At 30.4% G+C, this 22,300-nt stretch overlaps 4 protein-coding genes across 7 annotated transcripts; 2 read left to right on the top strand and 2 right to left on the bottom strand.

The window, feature by feature from the left end:
- Positions 1-1,053: 1,053 nt before the first annotated feature.
- On the bottom strand, positions 1,054-9,515 carry LOC126739557 (protein germ cell-less). 2 transcript variants are annotated; one of them, XM_050445305.1, is made up of 8 exons: positions 9,195-9,515; positions 8,925-9,063; positions 6,291-6,511; positions 6,078-6,229; positions 5,702-5,993; positions 5,444-5,645; positions 5,171-5,389; positions 1,054-1,994 (listed from the first exon to the last, which is right to left on the bottom strand). In XM_050445305.1, the coding sequence occupies exons 2-8, from the start codon at positions 9,056-9,058 to the stop codon at positions 1,748-1,750; spliced, it is 1,467 nt and encodes a 488-aa protein (XP_050301262.1). In that variant the 5' UTR covers positions 9,059-9,063; positions 9,195-9,515; the 3' UTR covers positions 1,054-1,747. The 2 variants fall into 2 exon arrangements, with proteins under 2 accessions (XP_050301262.1, XP_050301261.1); XM_050445304.1 differs by having other exon boundaries at positions 1,057-1,994; positions 5,696-5,993.
- Positions 9,516-9,795: 280 nt separating this feature from the next.
- LOC126739559 (cytochrome c oxidase assembly protein COX18, mitochondrial) lies at positions 9,796-15,598 on the top strand. Of its 3 annotated transcripts, none has more exons than XM_050445308.1 (6): positions 9,824-9,914; positions 10,134-10,291; positions 10,347-10,513; positions 14,744-15,016; positions 15,215-15,331; positions 15,397-15,598. In XM_050445308.1, exons 2-6 carry the CDS (start codon positions 10,234-10,236, stop codon positions 15,562-15,564), a joined length of 783 nt encoding a protein of 260 aa, XP_050301265.1. In that variant the 5' UTR covers positions 9,824-9,914; positions 10,134-10,233; the 3' UTR covers positions 15,565-15,598. The 3 variants fall into 3 exon arrangements, with proteins under 3 accessions (XP_050301263.1, XP_050301265.1, XP_050301264.1); XM_050445307.1 differs by having other exon boundaries at positions 10,342-10,513; XM_050445306.1 differs by having other exon boundaries at positions 9,796-10,291; positions 10,342-10,513.
- A 978-nt stretch (positions 15,599-16,576) lies between these two features.
- On the top strand, positions 16,577-19,607 carry LOC126739297 (UPF0046 protein T07D4.2). The gene is made up of 4 exons (XM_050444919.1): positions 16,577-17,126; positions 17,192-17,462; positions 19,035-19,261; positions 19,316-19,607. Exons 1-4 carry the CDS (start codon positions 16,850-16,852, stop codon positions 19,438-19,440), a joined length of 900 nt encoding a protein of 299 aa, XP_050300876.1. The 5' UTR covers positions 16,577-16,849; the 3' UTR covers positions 19,441-19,607.
- A 331-nt stretch (positions 19,608-19,938) lies between these two features.
- Positions 19,939-21,041, bottom strand: LOC126739298 (TP53-regulated inhibitor of apoptosis 1-like). The gene is made up of 2 exons (XM_050444920.1): positions 20,816-21,041; positions 19,939-20,141 (listed from the first exon to the last, which is right to left on the bottom strand). Exons 1-2 carry the CDS (start codon positions 20,960-20,962, stop codon positions 20,049-20,051), a joined length of 240 nt encoding a protein of 79 aa, XP_050300877.1. The 5' UTR covers positions 20,963-21,041; the 3' UTR covers positions 19,939-20,048.
- Between the last annotated feature and the right edge of the window lie 1,259 nt (positions 21,042-22,300).

Below are 22,300 nucleotides of genomic sequence, written 5' to 3'. Positions count from 1 at the left end.
CACACAAATGACTAGAAAAAAAAACATTTTACTTTACGATACAAGTCCGTGTAGCCTACAGGTTATAAAAACATAATTTTTACTTCTTACTCTTAAATGTATAAGTTTCCACTTATTTCAAAATTACAGTATAAAATTAATGCATAAATTTAACAATTAAAACAAAAGCAGCAGTAGAAATACTGAAATAAAAATAACTTGTAGAAGTGGGTTTAATCAGCAAATAAGAAAAAGTATTAAGATATTTACAAAATAATAGTCATAATGGCAAATGAATTTTGAAATATTAAAAAAATCTATTTTTTTACTTGTACGGAAATATTAAAACTGGAATAGTAAGTTTAGGGTTGAAACTACTAAGTCTAACATTTTGAATAATCTGATGATTATTTAATGGCCAACCTAAAATCCTGATCACTTTACACTCGTCAGAAATTACCGATTTTCATCCCTCGTTATTTTTTACGTACGTAGAATTTTTTTTATTATATTATGATTATGAAACATTTGACAAATATCATTACTTATCGATAATTTATAATTGGACGTAATTACGCAGAAAGAAATTAAGCGGCAATATATTAAAAATTCAATGTTTGAGTTAAATTAAACATAAGTTTCAGTTTAACGTTGTGCAGAAACGAACCAGATAAAATTTTAATTCTCTCTCTTCGATCTCTAACTAAATAAAGAAACATGAGTAATTCTTTGACTGAATTTTACAATTAATCCTTTTAAGCATTTTGCTGAGTAGAGCCAAAATTGTTATAAAAGTGCGATTTCGAACATTAGACAAAAAATAACAAAAGTTTTCTTCATCTTTTTTTCTTCAATTTCTGGGTTAACATTACCAATTAATGAAATCTTGTCGAAAAAAGGATCAAAAGATGAAAATGAGTCAATGACATAATGTTAAAGGAAAAAGCTCATAAAATTCATCTCTTAGAAATTGACATTTATAAGAGAATATTCACTGAAAGCCTGCCAATCGTAGACTTAATAATAATGAGTTAAAATGAACATTAGAGGTAACTCATATTAAAAGATTTGTAGCAAAGATAAAGACATAAAAGAAGAAAAAGTGGGATATTAATATGTTATTTCAGGTTTGTTTTCCAATAATACTAATGATTTTACAATAAAACTATTAAAGCGTTTTTTTTTATGTGAAAATTACCTTTTTTTCTTGTTTTCGGGTAAATCTAGGTTTCCAAATACAGGCCAACATCTGTTAAATTAAGATGAAAAACAACTTTTTCAATATTTATCTATTTATAGAAACATTACCATATATCCCCATATAATAATATTACACCTATAATGTTCTGAATTTTACATAACATTTAACTTTAAATATATTTCCTTTAAATTTTATTTTTTCTATTGCGTCCTTTTTGCGTAACTACCCTTAACTAGCAAAATAATATGTCTTTTCATTACTTACTGAAATAATAATCCATATTATTATTATTTGCTGCTTAAACTCATATAAATTATTTCTAAAGGTAACCATTTACGTCCCTTATACCTACCTAGAAAAACAGCCAACAAACTTCGATTAAGCCTTTAAGTAAGTGATTTAAAGGGTTCCATAACAGATATAATGGCACGTACTTGCCATACACAGGTCTAAAGATAACTCAATTTAACCCACAACCGAAGCAAATACAAATACTTGTAAATCTAATTGGAGATACTCTTAAAGACATATTTAACTTAATTATGACATACACCTGCAGACTAATTATCAATCGGACACACTACCCGCGTTGCATGACGGCAGCTCATTCCATGTGGACAATTGATCGCTTTTGTTCTGTAATGGTTCCGGCGTAACATACAAGATATTCGCGGAGATTATTAACGGATACACCACATCCATTTTAAACGTCATCACTGTAACCTCTTCTCCTTTCGTCAGATTTATCTTTTGAATGTCCGATTGTTTTATATAGGTTATTTGTCTTTGTTCGTTAAGCTGCGCTACTGTTATCCTAAAACAGTTAGATATTTAATAGCAGGTACGAATTGAAGCGTTTTATATAAAAATAGACGTTGTCAAAGATTTTTTTTTGGTAGAATAACACAGTGGCGATCCCTGGTCAACAAAACTGGTGAGGCAAAGTCCGTTACTATAAATAAATGACGTGTAAAAATCGCCGCAGACAAAAATTTTGGCGCGCCACGCCCTTTTTCCTAGAGTTTGTAAAGTTGTCAAGAAATCATAGTGACCAACAATTTTTAGAAATGTTTATTTTATAAACAGGTATAAGGTAACACATAAAATATAATGGCATTATGTTTTATATTTTAAATCAATTCTTCTATTTGATTTAGCTATGAAACTTTCAATAATATTATCATAAAAATCTGAAGTAAGTAATATTCCTGTTTAATACTATTTCTTAAATAACTTTTGATTTTTTTTAACGCGGAAAAATGTCTTTCTACAGAAACAGAAGTTGACGTCATTGTAGCTATTAAACAAAGCAATTTACAGTAGTGCCAGAAAGTAGAGCAACTTCTTTATTTTAAACACATCTATTTTATTTAGTAAGAAAATACAATCATATTGGAAATATAATACCAGTAAGATCTAAGCATTATAAATCTATCAACAACTTAACTTAATATTTTTTGTTTATATTTTTTATGTACAAAAATTAATTCTGGGGCGGAAAAAAGTAGAGCAACTTTTTAAGAATTGATGTTTTTCTTTTATTAAAAACTGAAATACAATTACAATTTTAGTATTTTGTAAAATATCCATCATTTTTGATAACTTCCTCACAACGGTGGCGCATAGATTGCAGTAACCTAGAAATTATTACTGGGTCCATATTAATCCAAGCTTCGTGCAATGCATTGAACAATTCGTCCTTATTTTTGTAAGTTTTCCCCCTTATTTTCCTATCCAAAATTTCCCATAGGTTCTCGATGGGGTTCTGGTGATTGACTTGGCCAGTCCATTACTTGAATATATTGCTGTCTAAACCAAGCCTTTACATATTTAGAAGAATGCTTTGGATCATTGTCCTGCTGAAAAATGTGCCTAAGGGGCATTTTCTTGTCTGCATATGGAACCATTTCATTTTCCAGAATATCTTTGTACATAAATCTATCCATTATCCCATCAATTTTATGAAGTGGCCCCATTCCGAAACCGGAAAAGCAGCCCCACACCATAACTGATCCACCACCATGTTTTACTGTTCGACAAGTGTATCTGGGATTTAACCTTTGGTTTGCAGGACGTCGAACATCTGCTATTCCATCACTTTGAAACAAATTAAACTTTGATTCGTCGCTGAATATTATCTTTTTCCAGTCATTAATTGTCCAGTGCAAATGAGATCGAGCAAAAAGAAGACGGGATCGTCTGTTTTTTGCAGATAATAAGGGCTTTTTTGCTGGACGTCTTGCAAATAATTTGGCCTCGCATAATCTACTTCTTATTGTCCTTGAAGATACCTGAACGCCTAATTCTTCTGATAAACGCTGCTTTATTTTACTTGAACCCAAAAATGGATCACTCTGAGATATTTTCAAAATTTGTTTATCTTGATATTTATCGGTTTTTCTTGGTCTTCCTGTTTTTTTTTCTAGGTAAAACATGTCCATGCTTCACATAACGTTTTTTTGCAAAAAAATGTTTTGACTAGAGTAGCTTCTGCAATAAAATAACAAAATCTAATAGTTTACTTATTTATTAAGTTGAATAAAATATTTTAGGAAAAACGGTAGATGTAACCATAAGTTAAAGTAGATTAAGTATTGCATATCCACTGCTATTATATTCTCGAAAGAGTCCAAGTCAGCTTTAGGAACAAAACCTGCAATTAGGTTGAGGCAATTGATAACTTAATATAAAATCACTCGTTTTAATTTCGATTTGCAAGTTATACATAAATCCAAGAGGTTTGTGTGTTTAGGAGAATTTATTTTTAAGGCTGTCTGGATATAACCGAGTTAAAGAAAATTATTTTGGAACCTTAATATTGTTTCTCACTTTACCACAGTGACTTAAATATCTCTAAAACTATTCATTTTAGACACTTCTAACAAGTGGACCTTTTTTGTTGTGGAAATACGAGTAAATAAGATTTTTGGGTCAGTTATTGTATACAGGGTAGCACAAAAAAGTTATTTTTGGAAATAATGCTGTAAATGGCACCCTCTAGAAGTTTGGCCATAAAACATAACGGACTACCGATAAACTATATCTGACTAACCTATATCGAGTCTTATGCCATAATTTGAAATGCTCACAAACTATCAACTTTTGGACTAAGGTATGTTTGGGTCAACCACATATTTTGGTCTTAGTAAATAAAGAACCTTTCCTTAAATACAAATGGTTCATTATGTAATTCGCAACAAAAGTTTCAATGCATTTTAAATACATTTTGAATTATGTGTCAATTAATGGTGCATTACGTTTAAAGACCTTGGCATCACATTCAATCCTAAACTACCATTTAAGGTCTGCTCAGAAGAGATAAGAATTTAAAGGTTTATTTTTCTTAACGCACTCAGCGTCATACTTTAGTTAAGTAAGATAAAAACTTCAATAATTACAAGTATGTAATCTCCTGTTTATGCTACATATACCAATCAGCTAAAGAACATTCGAAAAAACTGTTTCTAAATTTTTTGTATGCTAAATGCAAAAAATGAATTTTTCAAGTACAAGTTATGGATCAGATACCACTTCTTGAAAGATTTCATATTTCTTACAAGTAAATCAAATCAATTTTTTTTTGTGTAACTTGGTGCGTATTCCACGACCTTCCTTCCATCCTTCATGCAAAGCAAACAATGATAATATTGGAGAATGATTGAGAAATCCTATTTTACATTAAAATAGTACATGAAAGTACAAAACAGGCAAAAGTTTTTGAAGGAGGGAGTAAGAGAGTGTAAATACCCACATATTAAATTGTATAAATAAGTTCAAAAGCTATAAAAGAAAATCAGAAATAAAAAATGAGAAAACTTCTGACTCTCTGTATTGCTATAAATACCAGCATTACCAAGTAGCCAATACCCAACACCTGTGTTGTTGTTTTTCAAAAATTGGTTTAAATCCCTCATTTAAGATAAATATATTATTGATAGTTTTATGTCTTTTTATTATCAATTAAAATATTTACGTTTAAAAACATCTTACCTTAGAGCTACATATCTGTTAGTTTGAAAACTCAAAAGCTGCTCAAATTCAGATCTATGGTTTCTCTTCACTGATACAGTATTGTCATGAGTTATCATCAATAAATCTAAACCGAAATGAAATCCTGTCCACCTCCACACATGCCTTTCTTTTGACGTAATAATCCGTCCACACCGAAGGCTTTCTCTTAAGAAAAAATCATCTGGTACGTTAACTGGTCTAAAAATAAGACTATAAATTTAGGTATCTATCAAACAATTAAAATAAATATACCCTTTTTCTTCATTTTGATTGACCCGTAACACGTTCTTCCATTGCTGAAGAACAACAGGATTCATCCAAGATTTTGGAATAATGTTATCCTTAAGAATGAACACAATATCAAGCTGATGGGAAATGAGATTCTGTAATCTCAACTCCTGAAATACTGGAATATATTTCTTTCCCTCCGATGTGTACAGAAAAGGGGTTTTATCTGAAAAACTCACGATAGAATAAACTCAGACTTAATACCAAATATCATACTAGTACGGTTTGCAAAAAAGTTATTTATAGCACTGGTTTGTATTCTTTCTACTTCAGGATGTTTAATGGCATATATCCAAAATTTAAGCATAACATAAATTGAATATTCTGTTTGTATTGTAAACAAATCTGGATGACCAACGAGTTTTGTCATAAGGGATATTGGTATCGTTCTTATTTCAGTCTCAGAATTACTATAATAATATGACATAAGGTTTACAAGAAACCAGCGAATGCATGCTTCTTGAAGTTTTCGATCTCCGTACTGACAGGCTGCATTATAGTAGTCCAACGAAGTCTATAAAATAGTGCACGATATAAGTAATATTATTAGTAATATGTGTAGAATATAATTTAGGGCAAGAAAGTAAAAGAGGCTTACTTTTGGATTAATAGTTTCCAGCATAACCTCTGTACATTGCTCAATAAGGCCGTCCAATTGAAACATTGTTGCTGTAGCTAAAATAGGTACTATTTCTAAAGGATTTAGAGCAATGTCTGACAGGTATAGAGAACCAAAGACAACTTGCAGAGCTAAAATTAGAGTTCGTTGAAAGAGTTTAATGTGTATTTAAAAGAGGTTAAAGACTCTTACACTCTAGAGTGATCTGAGGATCAACCACATCAATAGTAATATATTTCTGTGTTGTTTCTAGCCAAGATCCCCCAAACATACTCGCAAAATATGGACTTTGGCACAAATAGACTCTGTGCAAGTAGTGCTCTTTGCCCAGGGCACACACTGTAACATCAGAGTTTTTTCCTTCAACAAATAGTGCTTGGTAGATGTATTTTGCTGTACATAGCAACTTTTTTCTGTAAGAATTTTTTTTTATTACCTTAACGTTAATATAGTGTTTTTTAATAAATTGCTAGGTAGTTAACAAATCAATGATTGATATATTTTTTTAAATATGTATGTAAATATTGATTTTTACATCTGAGACCTTTTAGAGTTTTAGGATACCCTAATGTATGTATTTATTTGCTGAATGAAACTCCCTATGATTTAAATATGTTTCATTTTTATTCTTTTCATTATTTTCTGCAATAAGCAATGATATGTCAATTTAAAAAGCATCAATTACTATTCGAAATTATTAGTATTAAAAAAAGTGAAAATACTAGTAGTTAAAAATATCTAAAAATCTATTAAGATTTTTATTTATAGAATCATAAAAAATTATAACCAGACCCTCTATCATATTGATTTCTTCTATTTAAGACCGACTGATTTTAAAACAGGGCTATAACAATGCATTTGATTTTAAAGCTAATTATTCCTTAGATCTTCCTTTCTTATTTTGTATACAATGTGAGATGGTTTAAACTTATTTTTTATGGTATTGTATAAAGTGGAAATAAATAAATAAAAAATATATATATAAACTCTGCAGAAATACTATGTTTTTTCTGTATTGTATATTATTGTATTATGTATTTAACTAAATAGATTTTTCATGCTATCCATGTTATTAATGCATATCATATTATCACAAGTACTATTAGTTCCCTCTGCTTGGTGATGCATTCATAACTTGGGAAACTAGTAACAATTATTAAGATATGAGTACACTTTGATAGTATACATATATCTAACAATATTATTAATTAATGTAATTTAACATAAGAGAGAATCAAGGAAGAAGTTATTGTATACTAATCCTGGACTAGTATAAAATTAGAACTTTTGATACAGCAGTTTTTGTTACCTTAACTAAATAAATAAAAGTACATATTTTATTACATTTTGCTTTTTTACTTTGCATAAATTAAAATAACAAAAACAGCAGAATCAAAATTTCTGATTTTATCTACACATGTCTTTGTTATTATTCTAAATGAATTTAATTCTTTCATCCATATAGAGTAGTTGTCATTCCTAATAATGGCAGAAGAAAAAAGCTTTTGTAATAAACTCAGAATTTTTCAAGAGGTTTTTTTTGCTAAAGATATTAGCTCCATTAGACATTAAATATTAGTTTGGAATAAATAAGGGAATAATAAATGCTTTTCAAACATTAGAGAGGTGGAGCAATATAATGACAAAATTTTAATAAAATCCCTATTAGTAAAATATTTGTTTTTAAATATTGTTTTACACCTTATATATTTTTTTATTTATTCATAATAAATGTTTCACAAAACATTTTTAGTAATACAATGTAATGTAATGTAATTTATAAGGTAAATTAATATTAAACATAAAAAAGACAGCAGATGTGATTAAACCCAACTTAAGACTACATACAGCAAATTATTGATAATTATTAACCATTGCTGAAATTTATTAGAAAAATAAGCTAAACATTCAGAACTCCTTATAATACCATTAAGGCCTTCAAAAGCAAAATACACCTCAAAGTAATTTCTTCTATGATAGAGGGAAATATATGAATGAATTGAATCTAATCTATTTAGAAAAGATAACATCAAATTAGACCCTCAAGTCTCTCCACATTGCTTTTTGAATAAACATAAATTTAGTTTTTTCAAGTTAATTTCTATTCAAACAGACTCAATTATTAAGAACAAATAATTATTGTCAGCAAAGGAAGGGTATTTCTATTCCTTAATTTAATTTGGAAATAATGTCAAAAAATGCAATGAAGCTATAGTTCTGAAATCTGTTTGTTTCACTCATAAATAAAAACAATTTGTTAGTGTCTAATGCTCAAACATACAACATCAGATTAGGGAATTATTCCTTTACTTCTTCATACATTCTAAATTAATAGAGGGATCTTTAGATATATTGGCAAAAAAGTACACACCTCATCTGTCACTATCTGTAAAGAATATTGAAAGATCCTGCGAGTTTAAATAAGTGGTCCTTATACCTAGAAACCTTGTGAATTTTACACCCTGGAGGAATACTTTCGCCACTGCTTTGAATGATGTTATGTTTTTTTGACACTTTTCATTTAGATTTATTAAGTACTTTGTTTTACTATTTTAATTTTATATTTTAGTTTGTCATTTGTTAAAATTTTAATTAACTATTTTAGAATAATTTTTATTAAATTTGTTTTGGCTTTGTCAATGAAAGGATGTTTTAGATTATAAACTTTGAATGATTGAAAGAGTGCTTCTTTCTCACTGCTTATGTATTAGAACTCAATCAAACATCAACATCATGCTTGAGTATCAATGCTTGAAATATAAAATTTTAAATATGAGGAGGAAGAAGAAATACAGTAAGTAGAGTTAGGAAATATTGTTAACTTACTTTTTTGGTGTATGTAATGCAATTTCAATGACTTTACTGGTTTCATCGTCAGTCTCTGAAAGTTTCCTCTTCCTTCCAGTGACAAAGCTTTTTACATTTTCAACAACCCCTAAGGTTGAAAAAGTTCCACCCATAATGGCTAAAACATCAAAAAAGTTGTAATGCAATTGTACATGTACGAAGTATACAATTAGGTATAGACTCCAAAGGACAAGGAATCTGTATACCTAATTATCTCCAAGGAATAAATGTACAATAATGAATACATACACTATTATGGCAGTCGGTCAAGCAGCAGCAATATTATCTAATATAATGTTTTTTAAAGGAAAAGCCCCTGTTTTTTGGAAAACGATGTTTTCTTTGTGTTTACCCACAAATTGTTGAAGACATTGATGTTATTCACGTTTCATCTTGTTCGATACGCTGGGAAAAAATTAATTCAGGCAATGAAAATGAGCCAATTTTTTTAATGAAACCATTAAAACATAGATCTTTTATAAAAAACACACAGTTCCGAAGAACATTGATCAGACATCAAACTTTTCCTTCGGGAACCAGAACCACAAATAAGAGTTTTCAACAGCTGTCAAAAAGTAGGTCATACTGCGTAACGTTGCCACATCTCATTAAAAATCCGTACTTACATATGTGTGAATATTTTTAATTTGAGTATAATTTACGAAAAAAACGGAATATTTTGTTGGTGTCTTCTATAATTAAAATCTTTGTATTTTAATAAATTTGGATTAATATTGTAGCTTATGACAAAACTTAACCGAGGCATATATTAACTGTTTCTTGAAGTTGATGATTTTGAGACAAGATCCGGCAACGTAGCCCACCTACAAGATTAAATTTGTAAACATAACCTTTGCGTAATCGACCAAAATAAAGAAAATCGAATGTCCTACTTAAGAATGTTGTAATTCTTCAGGCCTAAATTAATTTATTAAAATGTTTAAAATATCTATCCGGCAAAGCTCACTGGTAAAACATGAGCTGGAATCAGGCAATATTTTTTTAAAAACCAATATAAAAATAGTACCATATATTTATAGAGAACACCATTTAAGGACTAAACACTTCTCCTCAGCAGTTTCTAGTTGTGTAAATTTAGACAAGCCTTATTCTGTATTTAGTATTCACAATAAACTAAGACCAAACCAAATCACTTTGCTCCAACAAAAAAGACACTTTTCCTTTCAGTCTTCTGTGCAGTCACTTGCTGCCAATCAGGCAGGAATATTTAAAACCCTCTCTGAAAGTACCCCCGTTGAGTACTGTCAAGACTTTTTAGTTAATTTTCATGCCTACACAGGACTACCATGGTGGGCTACTATTATTTTATCAACTATTCTTATTAGGTAACAACTGTCCCTTGATTTATTAGTTTGAATATCTCAGATGATTTCAGGTCAGTTGTAACAGTACCCTTAGCAATTTACCAGCAAAGTATAGCAGCAAGACTTGAAAATTTAAAGCTAGAAATGCCAGATATTGCAAATGAGCTTAAAAAAGAAATTGGGATTGCTGTAAGACTGTATAATTGGGACGAAAGGACTGCTCGAATTAACTACAACAGATCAGTAAGTTTTTGTGTATTATTAAACCTCAATAGTTTTTACATGGCTGCGTGAGGGATCTCACATATGCCCACATAAAACATATAATTTAGACTTTAATTTTTTGAAAAATATACAAGTCTACATCGGAATCAACTTTTGTTCTCAGAATATGAAGTCATTCACAAAGCCATGCTTAACCTTCTGTCCATAACTTAAAATTGTTAGGCATAATATAAATCTGAAACTATATAGACAGATCTTGTCTATAGTGACTATATGACAATAACAAAATATTTTTTCCTGTAACAAAAGTGAACAAAATAATCAGAAAAAGCTTTATTACTATTCAAGCAATATTAATTTTTAAGACAAATGACTTATTTATTGAACATTAATTAATACAACTAATAATATTATCTGCAACATTGGAAAAGCTTATAAATCATCTTGACCTTTGTAGATCATTAAGTTTTTTATAAATTTGTAGAGACTTTACTACTAAATTATTTATTATTATTTTTAAAACACCTTGTATTAGGCAATTAGATGTAAAGGGAGTGACTATTACCTAAACCACAACAAATATTTAAAACTCTATACTTTAAAACAAAAAAAATATATCTATACTAACAGTAATAATTCTACACCTATCCTACCATATCCTATATTAGAGAAGTAGCCAGACTATACTCCATTTAATTTTTTTCTTAATAATATTTAAGAGATATGCTAGTCAGTGGCGAAGCGTGAACTTTTTTTTCGGGTAGACAAACAATAAAAATCGTTAATTAGAAAAAAATGTGTATTCAATATTATGCACTTTAATGAAATACAGAATGAAAGCGCATGAAATATTAACTCAAAGAGGAAAATTATGTAGTGATATAAAAAAGAAATAAATAATTACTACTAGCATAAAAAGATAGATAGATAAAAATAAATACTACTTACAAAAAAACACAACTAAAATACAATTGCCATATCGAACAGTCGTTCATAAATAACCACTAAAAAAAACCTTTTCTATATACCCAAAAATAAAAATACTAATTATTAAATTACTATAGCACGCGCCCCCACCAAATGCAGACAAAACTGAAGATGTATTGCGGCCGACCAGATCAAGCGTGTCCATAAACAGTAACCCTCAATAGCATAATAAAATAGCTGGTCGACTTCTATAGACAAAAGCTCAAATGTCGTCCCCGCGAGTAAATTTTGCATACGTAATAGGCTGAATGCGGCCGGACCTCTGTAGCCTGCTTGATGCGTATTTGGTTCGATATGCTCCAAATTTCGGAAGACAAATATCAATGTGTCTTCCTGGGGCTCGTATACATCAATTGGGTGTCAGCCCTGTATTTTTATCTTAATCGGTGCGGCAGGCGGGGCGCGCCTTCGGATTAATCATGTTTAGATACTATATAATAATAGTAAGGATAGCGACTACGACTACGTTCTGTGTTATTTTTTTAAATTTTAATTCAACAATTACATGAAATAATTACGTGATAAATTAATGACAAATAACTTGATAATTTTGGGTAGACAGTGTCTACCTTGTCTACTCGTACGCTTCGCCACTGATGCTAGTACCATTTAATAGTTTAAACAAAAAATGTGTCAGCTTTGAATTTTCTTTTCACTTCCAGAATCAGACAAAAATTTGCAAAGCTTACAATTACTAAATTACTATGTACAATATTAGATGACTTATTAGACCATATCAATTATATTATAAAACACTATGCTAAATAGTTGTACAAAAACCTTATGGCTCTATCAAATCCCATTATTGCAGATTCACCAAATGAATAATAGCATCCTAAAACTTTTTATAACAATATTAAGTTAGTTGGTATACATATAAGGTTTTTATAGTAATTGCATATTCTCTAAAACGTGTATGAAAACTTTAAAAATAATTCAATAGAATGAAAAGCACATGTAAAATAAATTCATATGTACAATAAAATGAAATCATAAGATGAAAATTGAATTATACTGAATTAAAAGTCAAGCTTAAGTACACTGAAAAAATGTGTTCTTCTCTTAAGGAACAGTAAGTTTATTAGAGGTTATTTTTTTTAATTTTATTTCTAAATTCATATATGAAGTTCTCTTATGGTTTGAAGTTTCTTGCCAATAATAATAATAATACCAGTATTATTTAGGTGTAATGTACATGTAACACCTGGAGGCAATTTTTTGTTAAAAATATAAAACCCTATATAAAATCCTATATTCAGTAGAAACAAAAATAAAAAGTAAATTTAAAAACGGCGATTAAATGGCCAAAAATATATAATCTTAAAATAGCACCATTCAAAAATCCGTTTGTCTTACATTCAAGAGAATTTTTGTAGGACCTCTTCCAGAGAGTATTTATTCTAGGTCCATTCATATTTATGACTACAACCTCTATCAATTCTGTTTCCTTTACCGGCAGGTACCCACCATGGGTCTAAAGTGGCGATCTCAGCATCTTGTTAGTTTTTTCGTGCAGATGACAAAAAATTTTACTGCACACTTTAAATTTTAATTAAAATATAAAATGATAAAAATACATTAATTTGAGTAAGTGAGATCGGTGCATGTTACTAACGTTAGGCCGGCATACGTATTGAGAGTGGGAGTGCCATGAAGGGTCGTGCTGTAGTTGGGTTGGCTAGAGATGGACTTAAAAAAAATCAAACACGAAAATACTTTCAGAGTATTTTCGATTTGGAATTTAAATTGCGTATTTGTGTGTTTTAAATTGCAATATATTCTAAGCCTTTAATACAGTAATGTTAGCACAACATATTTTTGAGTGAAAAGTTATCAGAATTTGTTTGAAATAGAAATTAGCTTAATATTCCCCGAGTACGGGTCTAAAGTCCCAAGCCGCATGCGAGCGTAGTTCCACGTAGTTCAATTTAAACTGAGATTCTGCATCCGGAGAACGTGGCCGCAGAATGCTATTTGTTCACTTAGAATTTCGAACTCGAACGGAGTGCGCCTGCTGGTTCTCCTTATGCTTTGGTCTTTGCTTTGGTCCTAACTTGCGGACTTGCGCTATGGTCGGTTTGGGTGTGGCCACGATATCTTTCAAAAGGCAGTTAGAGAAATTTGAAACAGTTCTTTTAATTATAATTGAAACAAATGTCTTAAAACAAGTAGATACCGTTTCTAGGCTCTTACAAAATAAAGACCAAAATATTGATCAATCTGTCACATTATTTAATACTTTATATGAAAATATGAAAGAAATGAGGAATAATTTTCACTTATTAATGCAGGAAGCTATTGAATTAACAGGAGAATGGGGTACTTCTACTCAGTTCGTGCAAAAAAGAATAGTTCGCTCCAAGATATTTTTTGACTAGAGCAGAAACCACCACCACATTGAAAGCGTTGATGAATGGTTTAAAATTAATGTTTTTTATAAAACAATCGACATTGTTATTGCTCAAATAAAAAGCAGGAGTGGCGCATTGAACGAAATTTACGACACTTTTAGGGTAATTTTACCAAAAACTATACGTAATTCATCCATTTCGGATAAGACATTATATGAAATGGGCGAAAGGCTTTATATTAAATATCCAGACGATCTATCCGATTCAATTGCTTCCCAATTAATATCTTTTAGAAAATGCTTTTAGGGAAAAATAAATGACATCAATACGATTTTAGAACTACTCGAATTTATTTTGATTCAAAATTTTTCATCTTGCTGTAGTTTTAGCGAAATTGTAACCGCATGCAATATTTTTCTTACAATTCATGTTTCAGTAGCTTCTTCAGAAAGATCGTTTTCAAAATTAAAAATTATTAAAAATTACTTAAGAAGTGCAATGGGCCAAGAAAGGTTGTCTGCTTTGGCAATTATTTCTATTGAAAGTGAGATATCTCGAGAGCTTAATATTGATAATATTATCTCAACTTTTGCAAATTCCAAAGCAAGAAAATAAAACGTTTTAGATGGTATTTTTTTAAATATTAAATGCTTGTTTTAGATTAGATAGGATAGGTGTAGGTAGGTACTAAGACATACGTTAACGTGTTTTAATATAGTAATATAAATAAATGTCATACAAAAAAAATATTTATTTTATTTTCGGCGTTTTCCTATCAGAAATAGGGGCCCGACGAAAATTTTGAAAACAGGCCCGTGCCGACGTCGGTACGCGGTTGTCCTTTACTGTGTAATTTAAAGAAAATTATTGAGTTCACATTAAACCAAAAATCTATTAAATTTGTTTACAGATTAGGAAACAATGGAACCACTTAGTAGTGCGAGATAATTGTCATCCTCTAAAAACTACCGTGTTGTTATGGGTTCAACTTCCCTTATGGCTATGTTTATCTATTAGTTATCGAAATCTGGTATATATGCTACCGCACAGAGACCTAAATGCCCAACTTACGTTCGCCGAATTAATGGGTGGAGGTTTTGCTTTTATACCAAATCTAACCATACCAGATGCTTCTTGGATATTCCCAATCGGCTTGGGACTTTTAAATTTGGTAATTATTGAGGTAAGATTTTATAATTAGTTGGATTATTCCTCCTCCCGTTATTACCACCATTAAGTCATGTACGTGTACTTATTTCCATATTATTAGTTTAGTGCTGAGGTGTGGTTGGTTAGCCTATTCTAGCTCCAATATAGCAATATCAATTAATAAATGTACTAAATTGCTTTAAAACCAGAATCAATGATATTTACATTCCAGCTGCAACTGCTATCAAGAAATCCTGATATCAAACCCAGCAGAGTCCAGAAAATATTTACCAATGTTTTTCGGGTTTTGAGTGTTTGTCTTGTGCCTATTGCTGCATCAGTACCTTCGGTAAGTGAATATACTAACATAATCTGATAAGATATCAGCAGACTTTATTAGCAATTTTTTTGTAGTGCTTAGTGTTATATTGGACAACATCCAGTGCTTTTGGAATGTGCCAAAATCTAATTTTATTGTCTCCCAAAGTAAAAAGACTGTTTGGAATACCTAAAACTGCAGTTGAAGTTAAAGAACCTTACAAAATGATTGTTACAAATTTTAAATCTAAGTTAAAGATGTGAGAGTTTATATGGAATAAAATTCTTTAATATAGAACTGTGTTTCTTTCATAAATATGTAGCGTTCTATCGGTCGTAAAGGTCCTCCTTAAATCGATTCGTATTATTTGTTTATTTTTGATGTCGATTGGACAAAGTTTTTTCAAAATCTTTTCTAAATATTTTTTTGGAAGTTTCCAGAGTTATGGCACCAGAGCTTCAAATTTGACCTAAAACGAAAAAACTCGTCTCTGAACGTTTAAAACTATAAATTGATAAGCATCCCTACAAATTTTCATTAAAATTCTTTGGGAGTTAAGAGTATTATAGAGGGTGTTGGGAAGGACTCACTCTACATACTTTAGGTGGTGATAGGGGACACCTCGGTGCTCAACAATTAAGGGCTTAAATTGGTCAATACGACTTTATTGCGAATATACAGGGTGGTTTTGTTATTTTTACATAAATAAAGCTAAACTCCTGTAGCTTTTTCAGTGGTTTTTTCTCTAATTTTGCTGGCTTTAAATGTAAAATGTTTGTCCAGGGTCGGACTGGAGTATTTAAATATTTGTGAATATTTCTTGTTTAATTTCTGAAACCCAGACCTATGTATCTAGCAGGAAATGTATTAATCTTTCAGAAATTATAGTGTGAAAAAATAGACAAAGTGACAAATTGAATACTTTATTTGAAATGGAGACAAAAAAAGTTACAATTTCACTTTTTTTCAATCTGCCTACTATAAATTCCGAAAGAACCATACATTTACCACTAATTTTGAGTGCACGGTATAGTAGAGCGAAATTTAAATTTGGCGCCATAATCAATTTTTAAATTATCCGCTTTTATCAAAAAACCGTTTTTTTTGTCACAAACTAATTTTTACTTCTGGCTAGTATTACATCTCGACATTCAGAGGGCGCAACAGTCCATCGACGTTCAGTGTTCTATTGGCTCTTATGCGAGTTTCCTATCTAAGAAGTATTTAATCTATCCTCTACTCTTATGTCTTTCAGTAAACATAACCTCAAATTTCAAAACTCAAAACGTCAAACTTCAAAACCAAAAAAATATTCATCTTGCAATGTGTAAGCTGAATATATTTCACTTTATAAATAGGAACGTTTATTTAAATAGGCTTTAAATGGTTTGTACTGATAATTACAAAACCTGACCACTTAATAAAGAAAATCCCAACCACTTGTTTCTGTTTATATAAGTGATAACTAAACAATGACATGATCATATTTCCATTATCTCTCATTCTGCCAGCAGATTTAACAAGAAATATTAAAAAATAACACCCATTATGCAAAGCGAGTTAATACCCATTCATCCTTTAACTGAGAGCCCTACAGCGGCATGGAAGGAAATAAGCAAAACACAGAAAATTATTAAAATAAACTACAAGCCGCCACATACAGAGGTCCAACCAGATAAGCTCAGGTTTGTTTGTATGAGTGACACACATTCTTTGGTAAGAAATCTTTCCTTTGATATACCTGATGGGGATGTTTTTTTACACGCTGGAGATTTTACAAAGTGTGGAGAAAAGGAGGAGGTTATATTTTTTAATAATTGGATAGGTAAGTTAATACATTTTGTCCTTTTCAAATTGTCTAAGAGTTATTTTATATTAATATTTTTAAAGGTTCCCTGCCACATAAGCACAAAGTAGTCATTGCAGGAAACCATGAGCTGAGTTTTGACCAAAAGTTTGCTGATGATTTTAAAATGAAAAATCAGAGATTTCAGTCTGATGCAGGAGAGAATGAGGACCATGTTCCTCACTATGGCAGAACCAAGGATAATATTGCTGATGCTGTTAATACAGATAATATTAGGCAATATTTGACAAATTGCACTTATTTAGAAGATAGTGGAATAGAGATATGTGGTGTGAAAATTTGGGGAAGCCCTTGGTAAGCATTAAAGTTTTTTAGACTTTTTTCCAACAGAAAAAATTTAATAAATAAAAAATCAGTTTTGTTTTGATCTCTACTAATGTTAATATAACCCTTTATACAGGGTGTCCCAGAAAAGAGTGTCAAGGGGTGGAGCAGAGGTAGAGCACTCCTTGGGGAATCCGAATCACACCATATCTTTTTTGTTTTGTTTAGGAGTTATGATTTTGTTGTGATTTTTCAGTATTTTCACCTTCTTAGCTAATTTTCTATAATCATGGTAAATAATGCCTGATTTTTTATTTAAATATTTAGTTAAAACTTGGGCCTAACTAACATGAAAACGACTAAATCCACCAATCAAAATAATGCGCTCAAAAATAAAAATAAATTGCTTTAAAAAACAAGAGGGAAAAAAGTCCAATAAATTTAAAGGCATTTTTCATTAAAAAAGGATCATATACAGGGGGTGATTCAGATTCCCGAGGGATGCTGTACCTCTGCTCCAGTCTTTTCTGGGACACCCTGTATATCCGAGTTTTTGCTATAATTATTGTCCCATAATCATTAAATAATAACAAGCTAAAAGAAAATATGAAACGATACTAAAAAGCACTTAATTTTCTCTCTAATAAATAACTTAAAATATCATTTAATTGTGAAAAATGTATTCATTTGGATATTAAAAAAATAAATATATAATAATACATAATTCCTGATACATAAAAATAGAGAGGATTGGGTAAATAGCTTACATTTTTGTTTTTTTTTTGCTGGTATAAATCAAAATTTCATATATAATAAAGAAATAAAAAACTCTTTTACAAATACTTGTTAGTAAGATCTTAGTCCCAAAAATGCTAAATTTTTCTTCCCCATAATGTGATCTATGTACCATTCTCCCTTAGCATGCTATATGATTTAAGTACCATGAGATTTAAATTAAAAACAGCACATCAGGTTGAATGTAGCTATATGTCCATCCACACTTTTTCAATCAAAGTAGTACCAAAATTGTGTTCATCATTTCAATTATTTTTCCCTCTATAAGCAGATAGATTATTATGTAGGAAAATGAGTTAGGAGCATTTTCTCAATGAAATTAAATAATTAAAGAATAAGAAAGTGCAACAGTACAGTGATTTGAAGCTTGGGAGTAAATCTCAAATGCAAGTAATGTACTGTACTTACCTAAATGGATTTATGTTTTCTCCTTACTATTTTTTATTTACTTTTATTTCATTTAATAACCTTACTTGTAATGTATAGAGCAGCAAAATTTTTTGAAAGATACTATTTTAATATTGGATGAAATATAAGGAAAATTCTGAGGACTTTTTTTGTGTGTTAGTTGTAGTAACATTTTTGCTTCTCCTGAAAAGCTTGATTTTTTCCACTTGAATTATATTGCTCTGTGGCTCTTCATTTATTCATAGACATATTCTAGTGAATTTCCCAAGAAACAGTTTTTTTTTTTAAGAATTTACTTTTATAATTTTTTTTCTCAAAGCCTATCTGAAACTTCTGGAAATTCATCCTGTAATGTTAAGGTACCTTTAAATCAACACTTGATTAATAATCTGCTTCCAGGCAACCAGAATTTGGACATTGGGCTTTCAATTTAAAAAGAGGTAAAGAATGTTTATCAAAATGGAATTTAATACCAGACGACACAGATGTCCTATTAACCCACTCACCACCACTAGGACATGGTGATCTTGTTTGTTCTGGAGTGAGAGCGGGATGTGTTGAACTCTTGACTACAGTCCAAAAAAGGGTAAAACCTAAATACCATATTTTTGGACATATACATGAAGGTATGCCATTGTCCTTTTTGCCTGTCTCATTAAAAACAAATTATACATTTCCAGGTTATGGTGTTTCTTCTGATGGAAAAATAATTTTTATAAATGCATCAACTTGTGATATAAATTATATTCCTAGTAATTTGCCAATGGTGTTTGATATACCATTAAAACCAGGACAATCTAAATAGAAACAAAAAAAAATTCTAGTCATCCAACCCAGTGATTTTATTTACTTTTACCACTCATGTTTAATCAATTATGCTTATTTATATTTTTTATTTTTTTACCTTGTTAAGGAATTATTTTGTTCAATAATAGGATTACAAAAATAAAACAGTTTGTAACAGTGATAAAAGTGTGTATTTTAATTATCCTACTTTTTTCCTTAATAGAAAAATAACCTACATAACAAAAGCAATGGCAATATAAAATAGGCTTTTATAAATGAGTTCAGTCGTAACATTTATATACAAAATTAAAAAAATTCTAAATTAAGTAACATGATTAAATTAACTTACTAGATGATGTATAGTCAATTCTTGGTCCATACACATAAAGTTCACTTGTATTTTTGACTAAGATGCTCTAATAGTGCAAAGCTGAATTAACAATAAGTAGTGATTAAACTTGTGAACTTATTGTTCTAAAACTTTTGATCTTTTAAAAAGTAAGAATAAATGCAAGCAAAAAATATAAATGACTTTATTATTAGGTATTAGCTACCTAAGACAATGCCTTCAGAACACAACCTTTGATGTTACTCCAACTCTGCATTTTGTTCAAAGTTAGCTGCCTGTCATGAATTCTGAGGTGCCTTCTTTTCTTCAGGTGTTCCTAGAAGATCCTTCTTGACCTCCTCAAAGTCCAGTTTCTGTTCTTTCATGGCTTTCTGTGGAAATGAAAAATCATTCTGGACTTAAAAATGATGAACCAGAAAAATCTAAAGTTTAATGTTGAAGAAGTAATCGATGTAGTAAATGCTTTAACAAAGTGGCTCTAAAGGTGGTCTAACAGACCAAAAGTGATTTTAATTAAAAATTATTACACTGACAAAACACTCTCTTATTAAATATATGCAAAATAAAATTCTTAGAGCACTTTTTAATCATTTTCTGACACATACTGAGGACAAAATGCTAAAAATAGAAGCATTATGGACCTTATTCTAATGATATCAATTTAGTGAACATGAGAAAAAGCATTGCTTTATGTTATGCCTTAAAATTATAACAACTTATAGATTTAGGGATAAAATGTATTGTTTGTTCTAAAATACATGTGATTTCAATAATGGGCATATTAAGACACTTCAAAGCAATATATTACTTATGTAAGTCTTAAATTTTAGTGCTTGCTTAGGCAAAGAATACATATAAAAAGATGTTAACAAGTTTCATTGTCCTGTGGAGGTAAATAAATATGATTGAAATTCCCAAGCCCATATTCACAGTGATATGAGAAAAAGGTAGTTTTGTTTGATAGAGGTGCCATACAGGCATAAAGTGAGATTTACTGTATATGTAGACCTGTTTATATACAGGATTTGTTTGTTAAGAAACTTACTTTCACACATTCTTGGTAAACTTTAAATAAAGGAGCGCACATTGAATCATTGGTGCGCCCTTTTAAAAAATGGTCGGAAAACCAGGAGTTGAAACAGTCATCATATTCTTTCTTAAGGTCGTTGCATGCTTCGCCTATACTATTCATTTTTAAGTATATTCAGTCCTTTAATTTCTGCCTGCGACAAGAAAAACAAAAAAAAAATACAAATTATATGTTACTTAAAGGTTATGTCAAATATTTCTGTCAACGTCATACTATCAGCAAATGGAAAATGTCAGCATTGCATAGCTGCTAGGGCCCCTACACACGACCCGAATTCAATGGCAATCTGCAGGTTACAATTTACTTAATCCCTACAATCTCCGTGCTCTTAAAATCGGGAATACCTTTCATACAATATAAATATACATTTAATCAGAGAAAAAAATGATATATTCTAATGAATTGACTACGTATCCTTTGAACAAAATTAAAAATTGGCACCGCTTTAAAATCTATTGGTGGCAAGGCAAAATTATACAAGGAATCGAAAAAAAATGGTTATTGAAACTTAAGAAGGTTAAGAAAATTTAAAAAAAATGTATAGTGCCCAAATCAAAAATAAATTTTGTTCCTTCTCGCATATGCATCTTGCCTATGCATCGGATATAATTAATAAATTAGTGTAATAAATAAAAGTGTAACGTTGTGAGTTGTGCAAGTATAAACTAACAAGTACCAGAGGTGTGGGTAGAGATGTATGATGTCTGGTTATGCGTCACCAAGTCAGCCTACGTGCTAGACACCAAGAACAATGTATACCAAATGCTCTATGAATGTGGAGAGTCATACATGAGCGAGACAAAACAACCACTGGAAGTCAGCACATCATAACTTCAAAAGTGGACTCGAACAGGAGGAGTTTTCACGTTTTCAGATTAGGAATGGCCACAGATCACGCTTGGTACAATGGCCACAACATACATTGGACCGAAGCAAAGATTTTTTACAAGGAGTAACATTGTAAGAAATAAAGATTCCTAGCAGGAACTTACATCATGCAAAACCAGGGAATCTTCAACCAGGCCAGTGTTGATAATCCCAGAACAAGGACACAGCAAGAACTCATGCGCTTCACCCACGACAAGACGTCATATACCTCTACACACACCTCTAGTATAAGTAGTATAAGCCTGTTAAGTAGAATAATCTAAGAATAGTTAGTTATTGGTATAAGTTTACACTTGATTATGGTTAAAGATAATTCTCAACTGAAACGTCATGAAAATTGTAAAATAAAGACAATGGAAGTTCGAAAATTAGATTTTAATACTTTACCAATGTCTACCATTTTCATAAATTATTCCAATCGATTGTGCTAATCAGCTATGTGATGCAATATATCATAATTGAGAGCATTGAGAGCCAAATCATTTGGCTCTCAATTATGTGGATAAATAAAAAGTGATTTTTTTTGGAGTTGTGGGCAGTTGATGTAAATCA

Source organism: Anthonomus grandis, chromosome 8 (assembly GCF_022605725.1).
Source record: "Anthonomus grandis grandis chromosome 8, icAntGran1.3, whole genome shotgun sequence".
NCBI lineage: Eukaryota > Metazoa > Arthropoda > Insecta > Coleoptera > Curculionidae > Anthonomus > Anthonomus grandis.
The sequence above is the reverse complement of the archived record's forward strand: the minus strand, read 5'-3'. Positions and strand labels throughout refer to the sequence as shown.